The sequence below is a fragment of the Stegostoma tigrinum genome, chromosome 1 (genome assembly GCF_030684315.1).
Source record: "Stegostoma tigrinum isolate sSteTig4 chromosome 1, sSteTig4.hap1, whole genome shotgun sequence".
NCBI classification, from domain to species: Eukaryota; Metazoa; Chordata; class Chondrichthyes; order Orectolobiformes; family Stegostomatidae; genus Stegostoma; species Stegostoma tigrinum.
The window spans coordinates 48,350,599-48,365,141 of NC_081354.1; the positions used below are offsets into that span (position 1 = coordinate 48,350,599).

The following is a 14,543-nucleotide window of genomic DNA, read 5'->3' on the forward strand; positions in this document are numbered from 1 at the left end:
CTCACAGCGCTAGGGACCCAGGTTCAATTCCAGCCTTGGGTGACTGTCTGTGTCAGAGTCTGTACATTCTCCCCATGTCTGTGTGGGTTTCCTCCCACAGTCCAAAGATGTGCAGGCTAGTGGATTGGCCATGCTAAATTGCCTGTAGTGTCCAGGGGTGTGTGGGTTATAGGGGGATGGGTCTGGGTGGGATGCTTCAGAGGGCAGTGTGGACTTGTTGGGCCAAAGGGCCTGTTTCCACACTGTAGGGAATCTAATCTAAACAGGTTAGTACTTTATTTATTCAAGAATGAGGGGTAATCTTATTGAAACATTCAAAATCCTGAGGGGTGTTGACAGGGCAGGTGTTGAAAAGATATTTCTACTAGTGAAGCAATCTCAAACTAGGGGACATATTCACAGAATAAGAATCCACTCATTTAAAAGAAAGATACAAAGGAATTTCTTCTCCCAGAGAGTAGTGAATGCCTGGAATTCTCAGCCCCAGAATGTTGTAGAGCCTAGATCACTGAAAATATTTGAAGAAGAGGTACATAGAATGTTGAAATATTAGGGTATTGATGGTTTTAATGAGCTGGCATGAAAGAGGAGTTGAGGCCCCGAGTAGATCAGCCGTGATTTTGTTGAATGGTAGGGTGGGTATGAGGGGTAAATGGCCTTCCTTCTCATATTGCTTATGTTCTTATTTCTTTCTTGCAATCTATCTTTCCATTCCTCAGTGCTTTGGTCTAAAATAGGCCTAGGCAGAGGCTAGGTGGCTCAGTGGTTAGCACTGCAGCCTCACAGCACCCGGGACCCGGGTTCAATTCCCACCTCAGATAACTGTCTGTGTGGAGTCTGCACATTCTCCCCGTGGCTGCGTGGGTTTCCTCCAGGTGCTCCAGTTTCTTCCCACAGTCCAAAGATGTGCAGGTTAGGTGGATTGGTCATGCTAAAATTGCCCAGCGTGTGTGGGTTGTAGGGGGATGGGTCTGGGTGGGATGCTTCAAGGGGCGGTGTGGACTTGTTGGGCTGAAGGGCCTGTTTCCACACTGTAGGGAATCTAATCTATGTCTATTCTGAGTTTCTGTCAAATTATAGCTGCAGTGTGGAGGAAACTGCAAGCAGTTTCAGCCTCTCACCGTTTACTCCTCCATCCTTGCATTGGTTCAACTGGGCCCATCAGGGAGAGGTAGCAATCCAAGTATAACCCAGAATATACTTTGACAAACTGCTGCCAAACCATAAATGAGATTGGACATAAGCGCCAAAATCTTCATTATCGGACTTTACTGTGATAATAATCTAGTGGAAACTCAACTCTTCTAGTTTCTGGCTTAAATTGTGACTCCAGCAACATGCCTGCATTATAAATCCATCCACAACGAGGTGGAATGTCAATCTGATAATCTTCATTTAAACAAACATTCAAGAAGAGCTAACTGTCCTCGGGATTGTGTTTTGCGTCTACTCAACTACTGCAAGCCTCAGTTAACATAATAGTAGTTTCATTTATTTCATTTTTCTGTAGTTGTGAAGTCAGTAGCATTTATTTTGTTACATACAGCAATGTGTATATACCACATAAGGTCTTGTAATCTGTTGTTGGAAAAAAATAGATTTCAATGGATAACCTTTCACTTTTTTAACTTATTCAATAAAGTGAGGAATTCAACTGGGACAATACAACCCTTTTAAGTTGCAATCCTGCTTTAAGAAGAATGAGGGCAGAGAAGCTGAAAATTATTTTTCCAAACAATTTTAATTGAAGGCATGTGTGTCTTGTGTTATTTAATGTTAATTAGTGTTAATGACATGATATTAGTTGATATTCATCATCATGTAGCAGTATTATTGGCATTTACACAACCCAGTCACCACACAGTAGTTATGGTTTATGTTATTTTGTAAGAAATTCCTTCTATCCGATGCACAAAATTTACCACTCGATTCTTAACTAGACCGGTGTCACAGAATTAGTGCCACTCAGATTTATTTTCCAAAGTTCTTTCTTGGATCACCTTGAACATTGTTCATAGATTATCTTCATTTCAACCTCAGGGAAAACCTTTCCAGGAAAGGAAGACTCCTTAAAGAATGATCAGATGTTGGTTGTTTACAGAAACCTTTGTGTGCATGTCTGTGGTTGTTATCCAGGAAGTATCCACAATACCATCAATCTGCAGCAGTACATAAGAGCTACATTCTTTTGTACAAGAAACATTCAATGAATGACGCTTGTGACAGTAGGGCTATTTTCTGAAACCGTGGCTGCTGCTATGGCAATTGAGACCAGCACAAGCAGCAGAGGTGTACGTCAGCCCGGTGACCTCGGGATCTACCTGCTATTTGTCACTCCATTTGCGTTTCCACAAAAGTATTCCTAATCTACTGTAAAAACAATGAAATTGAAGAATGAGTGCAAAAGCACAATAGTTATACAACATGCCTGAAATATTATCTCCCTAAAGGCTGTCAAACTAGTTTCATTTCATACTTCATGGATCCACAAGAAATAGGTCGAAAATGAAGAGCAGTCCTGAGGACAGAAAACATCCTCCTCATTCATAGACAAGTACAAGGGAGTAAAAATGTTGCATTGACTTTGTCTGTTTCCATAGGTGAAACTTGTGCTGTTGTGGATGCATTTCATGTCACTCTTCTTTGGAGCACCAGCTGAGACCTCTACACATCCACATTAAAGTCAAACCAATAGTCGCCACCATGCCATTGTGAACACTTGGTTCACTTTTCTGCTATTGCCATAACTTGCTCTTTTGTGATCAGTTGTCTTTGCAAAAATACGCTTCATTTATATAATTTGGGAACAGAAGCATTACAGGAACATTTCAGTTCAAGTATTCCAGGATTTCCAATCAATTATGAAGTTCTTCCAAAGTAAGTATCATTGTAAGGTACATCAAGACATTTGGATACTCTTGATTTACTTCATACATCTTTATGAGGCACGGAAGATGACATGTATTACTACTCCCTACCTGACAGTGCACAATGCCAAAAAACACTCACCCTTCTGCATTGCAGTTCTTCTGTGGCTGCCCCTGTTTTGTTGACAAAATGGAAAAGGATTTCCTTTTCTTTGTCATGTCTGAAGTTCAGTCCGAGGCACATTGCTGCCTGCTTTGCCCACATATCTAACCATGATAAAACTGACTTGGATGTTTCTGAGGCATTGCTGTATTTTCCAATAATAGAATTCATTCCAATTAGAGTGTACTGTAATGTCTGCATGATGCATTAAGTAAACTGAAAGGAGATGTTGTTGTCATAAGAGTGATAGGGTATATGATTCCATGGTATACAAGTTCAGTCAGGCTATTGGGCATTCACCGAGCAGAGAAGTACAGCAAGGTCCTTGGCATAGGTGGCGCTTAATTTATTTTATTCATTAAGTATGACGGCCAGTGGTAATATTAGCATTTGTTGTTCATCCAAATTGCCTTTGAGCAGGTTGTAGTGAGCTGCCTTCTTGAATCACTGGGCCCATATGGTATAGGTACACACATAGTGCTGGAAGGGAGTTGCAGGTGTTTGACCCAGTGACAGTGAAGCTCCAAGTGTGTAGATTGGAGGGAAATTTGCAGATGATGTTACTCCCTTATGTCTGTGTTCCTTTCGAGGCAGCAAGGGTTGTGTATTGGACATTGCTGTTGAAGGAGCTACGGTGATTCTCCATGTGCAGCATATGTACGTCAGAGGTACCTCCTTCAAGATGTTACCCTCATCTTTGTTACTTCACGAATGACCATCAAAGCACAATCCCTGCTCCCACACCCTTTCCTGTCTCCTCCCCAATCCTTCTCTATCCAAAACTCCAGATTTATCTGGGACTTGCAAACAAGCTGTCTTCATTCTGAGCCCTTAATGTAGTTCCAGCAGTGGTCACTACTCCAATCTGTTGGTAATGAGACTGCTCATGCTGGCTGGTAACTCTTGAGGATGACTTTCTCCCACTGAAGAGCAGAAGTCTCAATCTTATCTATTCAAGGCAGCCTGTGGCATGTTGCTGCTGTTGTGGTTCTGTTTTAACTTGCAGTATTATGTGGATAAATGTGATGTTATTGCTTTCTGAGGCAAAAACAGGTGGGCAGATTATCTGAATGATGGTAGACTGGGAGAGGGGGAGGCGCAATAAGACCAGCCGCTGAACGTAAGCACGCAGATGCAGCAGGATGCAAGGAAGATGGCGGCAGAGCAGCAGGGCTATGGGCAGGTTCTTGAGCCTAGGGCTCATTTGCTCCCGTCTACTTTTTTTTTGTCTTTTCCTTCTGCATTTTTTCTTTCTTTTTCTTTCATTTCTCTGCTACTTTTTCTTTTCTTTAAAGCCTTTCGCAGTGGGTCAGTCAGTGGCAGGACACGGCAGCGAGAGTGGGCCATGCTTGGAATGGCAGCAGTCTCTTATCTGTCAGAGGCAGCAGTGGCAGATGAGACAGCAAGGACAACCTCTGATGTTCAGAACTGGCAGCAGCAGCCAAGCTCCTCCAGCGATTGGAGGAGGCGACAACAGCAGACATTTCAAGATGGCTGCACTGTCAAGGCGACAGCTCGGAGGAGGATGGCTAGAGCAGAACATTTGGTGAGGTGGGAGCAACCTGGCCTGGCAGTGGGGCCAGGGACTCCTGGTTGCAGTAGGCCCAGAGCAGGGACACTTCGCATTGGCAAAGCGACAGGAGAGCAGGGCAGTGTCTGTCTGGGATGGGACTCAGCATCGGCAGCAAAGTTGGCAAGGTGGGCCTGGCCGTGAGTTACGCCTAAAGAGTGGCATCTTCTGCATTGGTGGGTCCAACATGGGTAGCAGCAAGGCAGTGGAAGAGGTGTAGGTGTCGGTGAGCTGGCTCAGGACTCACAGTGGAGACGCTGGAACGAAGATAGACTCTCTTTTAGTTATATCTTTTTATTCTTAAACTAGTCAAAATGTTGCTGGAATATGTTGATATTTGAAGCTTTTCAGTGTAGTTTACGATAAATCATTCATTTCAAGGCAAGTAACATGTTGGCCTTCATAGTGAGAGCATTCGAGTACAGCAGCAGAGGTGTCTTGCTGCAGTTATATAGGGACTTTGTAAGCAGTTTGGACTCCGTATCTGAAGAAAGAAATTCTGGCTATGACTGGACTGTAAAGAAGGTTTACCAGACTGATTCCTGAGATGACGACCAATATACAGGAAAATATTGGGTTAGTTAGACATATATTCACGAGTGTTTAGAAGAATGAGGGAAATTATAATAGAAAGCTGTAAAATTCTAACAGAATGAGACAGGAATGATGAAGAGAGGGATATTCTCAATGACTGGGGAGTCCAGAACCAGGGTTGCTGTCTCAAGATAAGAGGTAGGCCTTCTAAGACTGAGATAAGGAGGAATTTCTTCACTCAGAGAGTGGTGTGCCTGTAGAATTCTCTGTCACAGAAGGTGACTGAGGCCAAAATATTTTGTGACTGAGCAATATGCCACATGGACAACATAGTGAGCACAAAGCAAAAGTTGCCAAGAATGATCACAAAAATCATTCAATATTAAAGCATTTACAAGGAGGGGGCCTCACAATGAATTACAAGTGTGAATTCTCCAAACAATCCCTTTTTATGGAACACATTGCCAACAATGAAGGCAGAATGGCTTATTCTCTATGGAGTAATGCCTTTACAGAGTACCCCACTCCAAAGGCAGTTTAGGATCATCAGTGTTGGTTGTGGTGAACTAGATGCTAAAATATTTGCCTAATGTAGCAATCACTATAGAGCCATTGACATAACTCCTCATCAACAGAACATTTCGCAGAAGTTTATGGCTAACATGAGGGGTCATAGTTTTAAGCTGGTTGGAGGAAAGTATAGAGAGGATGTCAGAGGCGGGTTCTTTACACAAGAGAGTTGTGAGAGCATGGAATGCGTTGCTAGCAGCAGTTGTGGAAGCAAGATCATTGGGGTCATTTAAGAGACTGCTGGACATGCATATGGTCACAGAAATTTGAGCGTGCTTACATGAGGATCAATGATCAGCACAACAACGTGGGCTGAAGGGCCTGTTCTGTGTTGTACTGTTCTATGTTCTATGTTCTATTTTAATATTTCATGTCCAATGGTAATTGCAACCGATACTCCAACAGCAAGTTTAGGCATAGTACTCTTGCAGGGTTTAGTAAATAGTCCTTAGGCATCATTGCATTATCTGATACAGAAGCACAAAATGTAGTGATTGAGAAGGAGACTGTCTCAGTTACATGAGCTTGTGAGAGATTATCAGACTACATCTTTGCTCTAAAACTGATCATCACAACAGATCACAAACCTTTACCTGCTCTACTTGATGAGAAAGAACATCTAAAAACTTAAAACAATTGACTTTGTCTCATAACATTTGCTTACAAAACAATGCACACATAGTGAAAACTGCAGGCAATGACAGATCAGAGCAATCTTTGACGGTGTTACTTGCCATGATGCTAATTTCATCCAGGAAATTGAGTCATAAACCCAGGCAATGATGGCACAATGTGCAGCAAAGCACAATCAGCTTTACCAGATTCAACACAAAAAAAGAGAGACTAAAATGCCTTACCATGCATGTCTTGTACCGAGGGTTGGCCACAGGTGTAGTTGGCCAAAGGGACTTTTCTGCACTGTATGACTCTATGATTCTGCAACACCAAAGGCTCAGTAGTGTGACCATGTGAATATATTCCTTACAAGAATAATTTTCTCATTGTTGATGACATACTAGTGTACGAAGAATGACGATATCATGTACGGCTGTACCGAATGTTGGTTAGGTTACTTTAGGAATACTGCATTCAGTTCTGTTGTCCCTGCTATAGGAAAGATGTTAAATATGAGAGGGTGCAGAAAGATTTACAAGGATGTTGCCAGGATTAGAAGGTTTGAACTATAGGGAGAAGCTGAATAGACTGGGGCTTTTATCCCTGGAGCATCAGAGGACAATGGATGACCTTATGAAGGTTTGTAAAATCATGAGGGATGTGGACAGGGTGAATAGCCAAGATCTTTTTCCCAGGGTAGGGGAGTCTAAAAGCATAGAATGTGGGTTTAACGGGAAAAGGGAGAGTGGGAAAATAAAGGAGGAACTTAAGGGTCAACTTATTCACGCAGAGGGTGGTGCGTGTATGGAATGAGCTGCCAGAGGAAGTGGTGGAGGTGAGTGCAGCTCAAAGCAGCTGAATAGGTATATAATTAGGAAGGGCCTAGAGGGATATGGGTCAATTGATAGTAAATGGGACTATATTAATTTATAATATCTGGTCGGCATGGACGATTTGGACCCATAGGCCTGTTTCCATGCTGTACAACTCTACGACTCTATAACTCGTCATCCCAGCTTCACTTCGAGAGGACATCTTGGGGAGCTGCAGCAGGACATTTAGAATTCACGCATTCGAAGTCGGGAGCCCAGTTCTCAGTATGCTGGCCTCGGAACTCCAACGACATTGAAGAACTCATTGGCAGTTGTCAGACAAGTGTCATCCACAGACCTGAATAAAATGAGCCTTTAATGCCCTCTAAATTCCCAAATAGACCTTAGCAACAAATGTGGATGGATTTGTCTGTATTTGGTGGAAAGTCTTATCTCATTATTATTATTTCCCCTGATGGATCAAGGTTAAGAAACAGAGACCATCAGAAAGACAGTCCAAGACAACTAACATCTACCTGACAAACTATCATTCTTCTAAGTCCGAACAGAATACATTTAGAGAGGATAGTGAAACCTCAGACTGTCTGAATGTGTAAAGTCTAAGACTTGAAGGGAGATGGGATAGTATTAAATGTAATAATGGGCATTATGTAAAGTTAGGGGGGAGATTTTGTACATTGGTATGAAAGGATTTTTTTCCTATTCTTTTGTGGGGTGTGGCCTTTGTTGGCTGGCCAGCATTTCTTGCCCATCCCTGGTTGCCCTTGAGAAGGTGATGGTTAACTTCTTGAAGTTAAACATTCCTCCTGCTGTGGGTTGACTCACAATGCTATTTGGAAGGGAATGCCAGGTTTATCACCCAGCGACAATGTAGGAACGGCGATATACTTCCAAGTCAGGATGGTGAGTGGCTTGGAGGAGAACTTGGAGGTGATGGTATTGCCATATATCTAACGCCCTCATCCTTTAGACGGAAGTGGCCTTGGCTTGGGAAGGTGCTGTCTGAAGATCTTTATGAATTTCTGCAGTGCATCTTATAGATAGTACACGCTGCTGCCACTGAGCATCGGTGGTGGAGGGAGCGAATGCTAATGGATGGAGTGCCAATCAAGCAGGCTGCTTTGTCCTGGATAGTGGCAAGCTTCTTGAGTGTTGCTGGGCTGCAGTCATCCAAGAAAGTGGGAAGTCACATTCCTGACTTCTGCCTTGTAGATGGTGGACAGGCTTTGAGGAGTCAGGAGGTGAGTTACTCACTGCAGTATTCCCAGATTCTGGCCTGCTCTTGTAGCCACTGTGGTTATGTGGTAAGTCCAGTTGGGTTTCTGATCAATGACAAAACCCAGGATGTTGATAGTAGGGGATTTAGTGATGGTGGCACCATTGAATGTCAAGGGCTAGTGGTTACATTTTCTCTTATTGGTGAAGGTCAGAGTCTGGCATTTGCGTTATGCGAATGTCACTTGCCACTTTTCAGCCCAAGCCTGAGTATTGTCCAGATCATGTTGCATTTGAACATGGATTGCTTCAGTGCCTGAGGAATCACGAATGGTGCCAAACATTGTGCAATCATTGGCGAACATCCCCACCTCTGACCTTATGATAGACAGAAGGTCATTGATGAAGCAGCTGAAGATGGTTGAGCCTAGGACATCACTGTAACTCCTGCAGAAATGTCCTGGGATGACTGACCTCCAACAACCACAGCCGTCTTCGTATGTATCAAGTATGATTCCAACCATCGTAGAGTTTTCCGCCTGATACCCATTGATTCCAGTTTTGCTAGGGCTCCCTGATGCCGCACTCAGCCGAATGCAACCTTGCTGTCACTCTCACCTCACCTCTGGAATTCAGCTCTTTTGTCCACGTTTGAACCAAGGCTGTTATGAGGTCAGGCGTTGAGTGGCCCTGGTGGAACCCAAATTGGGCATCACTGAGCAGGTGCTGCTTGATATCACTGTTGATGATAGCTACCATCACTTTACTGATGATTGCGAGTAGACTAATGGGATGGTAATTGGCCGAGTTGGATTTGTCCTGCTTTTATGTACAGGACATACTTTGGCAATTATCCACATTGTCGAATAGATACTAGTGTTGTAACTGTACTGGAACAGCTTGGCTAGGAGAGCGGTAAGTTCTAGAGCACAAGTCTTCAGTATTACTGCTGGAATATTGTCAGGGCCTGTAGTCTTTGCAGTATCCAGTGTCTCCAAACATTTCTTGATATCACGTGGAGTGAATCCAATTGGCTGAAGACTGGTACCTGTAATGCTGGGGAACCACTGGAGGAGGCTGAGATGGATCATCCAGTTGGCACTTCTGACTGAAGATTGCTCGAATGCATCAGCCTTATTTTTTGCAGTGATGTGCATCATTGAAGATGGGGATATTTGTGGATATCCCTCCTCCTCCTCCAGTTAGTTGTTTAATTGTCCACCACCATTCACAACTGAATGTGACATGACTGCAGAGGTTAGATCTGATCCATTGGTTGTGGGATCTCTTAGCCCCATCTATCACTTGCTGCTTTCACTGTTTGGCATGGATGTCATCCTGGTTGGTGGCTTCATCAGCTTGATACCTCATCATCAAGTATGCCTGGTGCTGCTCCTGGCATGCCCTCCTGCATTCTCCATTGAACTAGGGTTGGTCCCCTGGCTTGATGGTAATGGTTGAGTGGGGAATATGCTGGACCCATGAGGTTACAGGTTGAGTGCTAAAGTAATGATGTAATGAGGGCCTGGCAGGAGAGCAAAGTAGCATCTCACAGGAGACAAAACTAAGACTACATCTTACCAGCAACCTTTGTGATAACGTAAAGATTATAACCTATAAATTTCATCTAGTTTACTTCATAAGTGTCTTCTCGTTCAATCAGACACAATAGACTTCAAACATAATTGACTATATAAACACCTAAAGAACACCCACACCAAGAAGATAGGGATGGGAACATACCGAATACCATCTCCACACTTAGAAGCTGGGAATCCAGCACTGAGTAACATGTCTTGTGGCTCCCCAAAACCTGTCCACCATCTATAATGTACAAGTTAGATGTGTAATAGAAAACTCTTCACTTGTCTAGATAAGTACAGTGTGGACAGTGCTGCATCATCGTAGACAATGCAACCTCTTGACCGGCACTTTATCAATGACTCTCCACCACTGGTGCATCTTGGCTGCAGAATGCACCATTTACAAAACACACATTATAATTTGCAAAATTTCTTCAACAACAATTTCTAAACCTATTGTCTGCCTGGAAGGACAAGGGCCGCAAATGTATGAGAACTGTATCACCTGCAAGTTCCTCTTCAAATCTCACACAATCCTGACATGGAACTGTATTGTCATGCACTTACCATTAGGTAAAAGTCCAGTAATTGTCTTCCTATCAGCACTGTGGTATGCCTACACCACATGGAATACTGTCTTTCAAGAAGGCAGCTTGACATCATCTTCTCAAAGATAGTCAGGGATGGCCAATAAATACTGGCTTTGCTAACAATACCAACATTTAGATAAAAAAGAAATGCCTGAAAATCCATCATTTTTGATGCTGGTATAAATGGTAGGTTAAATTTATCAGAATTTCATGTATTAATACTGCTAGAGTATATGGGTCAGCAAAAAAAGAATGTACATGTTCCTGTGCTACAATTGGTCTAGTTACCATTGCTTTCCAATGTAGGTAAATGTTGCTTTGAATGTGGAATGAAAAATAAATGCTGGGAAACTTCTCTTCTTTACCATCACTGCCAATGTTTTCAGAGTGACCACTTTCCAAAGGGTTGCATCTTTCTGTACACTGACTTCACTGAAGGATTCAACCTGAGCCCCTTACTCAACATCTGCTGGCCTGAAGGCCTCCTTTCATGAGGCACATTGCCCTCCCGCAGGATGGCAGACAAGAACTTGACAGCCCTTGGCCTTCTGAATAGACAGAGGAGCCACCCCCAACAAAGTTCCAGAGAGTTTAGAACTAGAAGCTGTACATCAGTCTTCCAACTTTATTCAGTCATCCACTGCATTACAACTTGCCAGTAGAAGATCAGTCTATGCTTCCGAGGATACAATTAGATTTATACTTGTATTGAGTGTGAAATTGTGCTCAAAGAGACTGCAATTGGAAAATGTACTATAATTCTGAAATACTGATCACTTTGCCCAAATTTCCTCTCCATTGGCACATCTGGAATGATGTAATAAATATGAGACAAGTATAATAATCAATCCAGTGACAAATTCAGGAGGAACTTCTTTTCTCTAAGGATGGTGAAAATATGGAACTTGCTACGCGATAGAGCAGCTGAACAAATGGCTAAGGTGCATTTAAGTAGGGTCTAGATTAGTGTATGAGAATGAAGTTGATGGAGACAGTGTTTGGCTTAAATGTGATAATTAGAGTGTGAGGAGGCTGTAATACATCCTTAGTGCTGGCTCAGACCAATTGGGTTGAATGGCATATTTCTGTACAATGTAAATCTTACAGAATGTAACTCTTTGCAACAAGCATGGCTGTATACTTTCAGACATTAATGGATTTTGAACGTCAAATATTATTAATGAAGTGTTTCTAATTGGAACACTTTAGTACACTTTAGTATTATGTGTTTATTGTATATTTGCCACTTGGAGCTGTGTGTAGAATATACAAGATGAAGATAAATGTAAGGGATTGTTATGATTAACTAAACGTGGCTCCTGTTGTTTTGAAACAGGTATCGGGCTGTTGTCTCCTGGAGCCGTGTTCAGGGGATTGGAGTGCCTCTATTGACAGCCTTAGAGATCACTGGTATCTGGATTCTTGCTAGCCTCTTGGCTGTTCCTGAGGCTGTTGCTTTTGATATAGTAACATTGGAATACGGTGAACGAAGCTACAATGTGTGCCTTCTTCTACCAACAACAGAGTTTAACCAGGTAAAATTATATTTCTAAAGATTAGTAAATGCTTTAAAGTTTTTGCAAAGATCTGTAACTCGGGTCGTGGGTGAGGTTGTTGACTTGCTCGCCAAGCTGGCTACTTTTCATTCAGACATTTTGTGATATAATCAGTGGAGCTTCCACTGAAGCAATGCTAATCTACTCTGCTTGGAATTTATACTGTCTGGTCCATTATAGTCAGTTGTGTCATTTCTGGTTTTGATCTATATTCGTTTGTATATAGTGTCCAATTCTATATGTTTGGTGATTTCATGATAGGTGGAGTACCATGCCTCTAGCAATTCCCATGCATGTCAATATTTGGCTTGGGTTACTATGATTACCTTGTCCCAGCTGAACTGATGGCCTTCATTGTCTGAGTGTACCGATATTAAGGAGAGTTCGCCATAAAATTCTGCTGCTAGCTGATGTTCATATATTCTGATGGCTGGTTTCCTTCCTATATGTCCAATTTAATTTTTGTGGCAGTCGTTGCAAGGTATTTTGTAAACCACATTGGTTCTGCATGTTGTGGAAATGGTGTTTTTAATCCTTGCGAGTGTTTGTCGTAGAGTGGCTATGGGCTTGTGTGCCATCATGATTCCTAGTGGTCTTAGGAGTCTTGTTCTCAGTTCCGATATGTTCGTGATGTAGGGCAGTGTGGCCAGTGTGTCAGGGCATACTGTGTCCTCTTGCTGTTGCCTGCTTAGTAGGCATCTGTGAATGAAGTTGCAGGGATATCCATTGATAGTGGAGATTTTGTAAAGGTGCTCTTCCTCTTAGCAGTTCCAGAGTGTTACAATGTGTCCTGGCCCATTTAAATAGTGTCCTAATGGAGCTTTGCTTGTGGATGTTGGGGTGGTTGCTGTGGAAGTTGAGGATTTGATCAGTGTGGGTTACTTTTCTATATACTGAGGTTTGGAACTCCCCGTTGGTCACTCGCTCAACTTTAACATCCAGAAATGGAAGTTGATTGTGGGGGTTTTCTACTTTCCTTATGAATTTAATCCCTGCGATTACATTGGTGATGAGGTGATGAGCCTCTTCTAATTTGATGCATTTAATGATGACACATGTGCTGTCAGTGTACCAGATCCACAGTTTAGGTTGGATGCAGGGTTGGGTGGTGTGTTCTAGTCTTTGCATGACTGCTTCTGCAATGAGTCCTGAGATGGGTGGACCCATTGATGAACCATTGATCTGTTTGTATAATTGACCATTCAAGATGAAATGTGTGGTGAGGGACATGTCTAGTAGTTTAAGTATGTTGTCATTGCTGATGGAGCTGCTGGTCTGCATTGCTGCTTTCTCAAGTAATGTGACCACTGTTTCTTTGGCTACTGGGATGTTGATTGATGTGAATAAAGCTGTGATGTCAAAGGATACCATCATCTCGTCATCGCTGATATTTATGTTCTTGAGGATAGTGAGAAATTCTTGGGTTGAGTGGATGGAATGGGTGATCTGTTGACTGGGTGTTTCTATCTCTGTTGTAGGTCCTTGGTCAGTTTGTGCCTCGTAGGGAAACAATGGGTCTGAGGAGGATTTCTGGTTTGAGTACTTTAGGAAGTCCATAGAAGTCGGGGGGGGGAGGGGGCGGTGATTGTGCCTTCCGGTTTCATCCTCATGTAGCCGTCTTTGTTATCTGTCCTGCATCCTTTAGTCTTCTCAGGGTCTGGCTGATCCTATTACCTAGCTGCAGTGTTGGGTCTATCGCAACCTGTTGGTAAGTGGTTGTATCTGCAAGCAATGCCAGTGCTTTCTTAACATAGTCCGGTTTGTTCACAATGACAGTCATGCGCCCTTTGTATGCTGGCAGGATTATAATGTTCTTTTCTGTCTTGAGTTTGTCTAGTGCTTTTCCCTCTGATGCATTCAGGTTGTCCCCTTTGTTCCCTCTGTGTGGTGTGGGGATTATACTTTGTTTGATGGCATGTTGTGTTTCATCTGTGAGTCTGTTATCTTTTAATGTAGTCTCCATGGCAGCCGCAAAGTCTATTTTATTCGCAAGTTTGTGTTATAGTTCAGTCCACGTAATATGACAGCTTTCTCAGTTTCTGTGAATTGTCTGCCGCATAGGTTTCTTATCCATGTATCCTTGTCTTTGTGATGGATCAGTTTGGTGAGTTTCTCCTGTAACTTGTGTCTGTCCTTAGTTTTGGTTTTATGTTGATTGATGATGATGGCCTGTTCTACGATTGTAGGCCACTGCTGGTCCATAGTGTTTAGATACTGTGATTTTTGGCACGCAATTTCTTGTTCGTACCTGTGGAGTCAGTTATGGACATCATTAATCATTGCTCGTAGCAATCCAAGTCCGTTCTGTTTAGCTATTTTATACGCATGTGGTTTGTTGAGTGGAGGTTTGTATTTCATGCTGTGGGGCAGTACCTAGTTCCTGAGGCACTCGTGGAGAAAGCAAAGTTGTTCACAGTAGAGCACAGTCGGTTGGCAAAGGCTTCCCA

General features: G+C 42.8%; 1 protein-coding gene across 1 annotated transcript in view; it reads left to right on the forward strand.

Moving 5' to 3' along the window:
* ednraa (endothelin receptor type Aa) overlaps positions 1–14,543 on the forward strand; it is a 46,714-nt gene that overhangs the window by 6,645 nt on the left and 25,526 nt on the right. Inside the window, exon 3 of the mRNA XM_048545046.2 lies at positions 11,877–12,075. Coding sequence (XP_048401003.1) covers positions 11,877–12,075 — 199 coding nt within the window. The remainder of the gene's footprint in view (positions 1–11,876; positions 12,076–14,543) is intronic.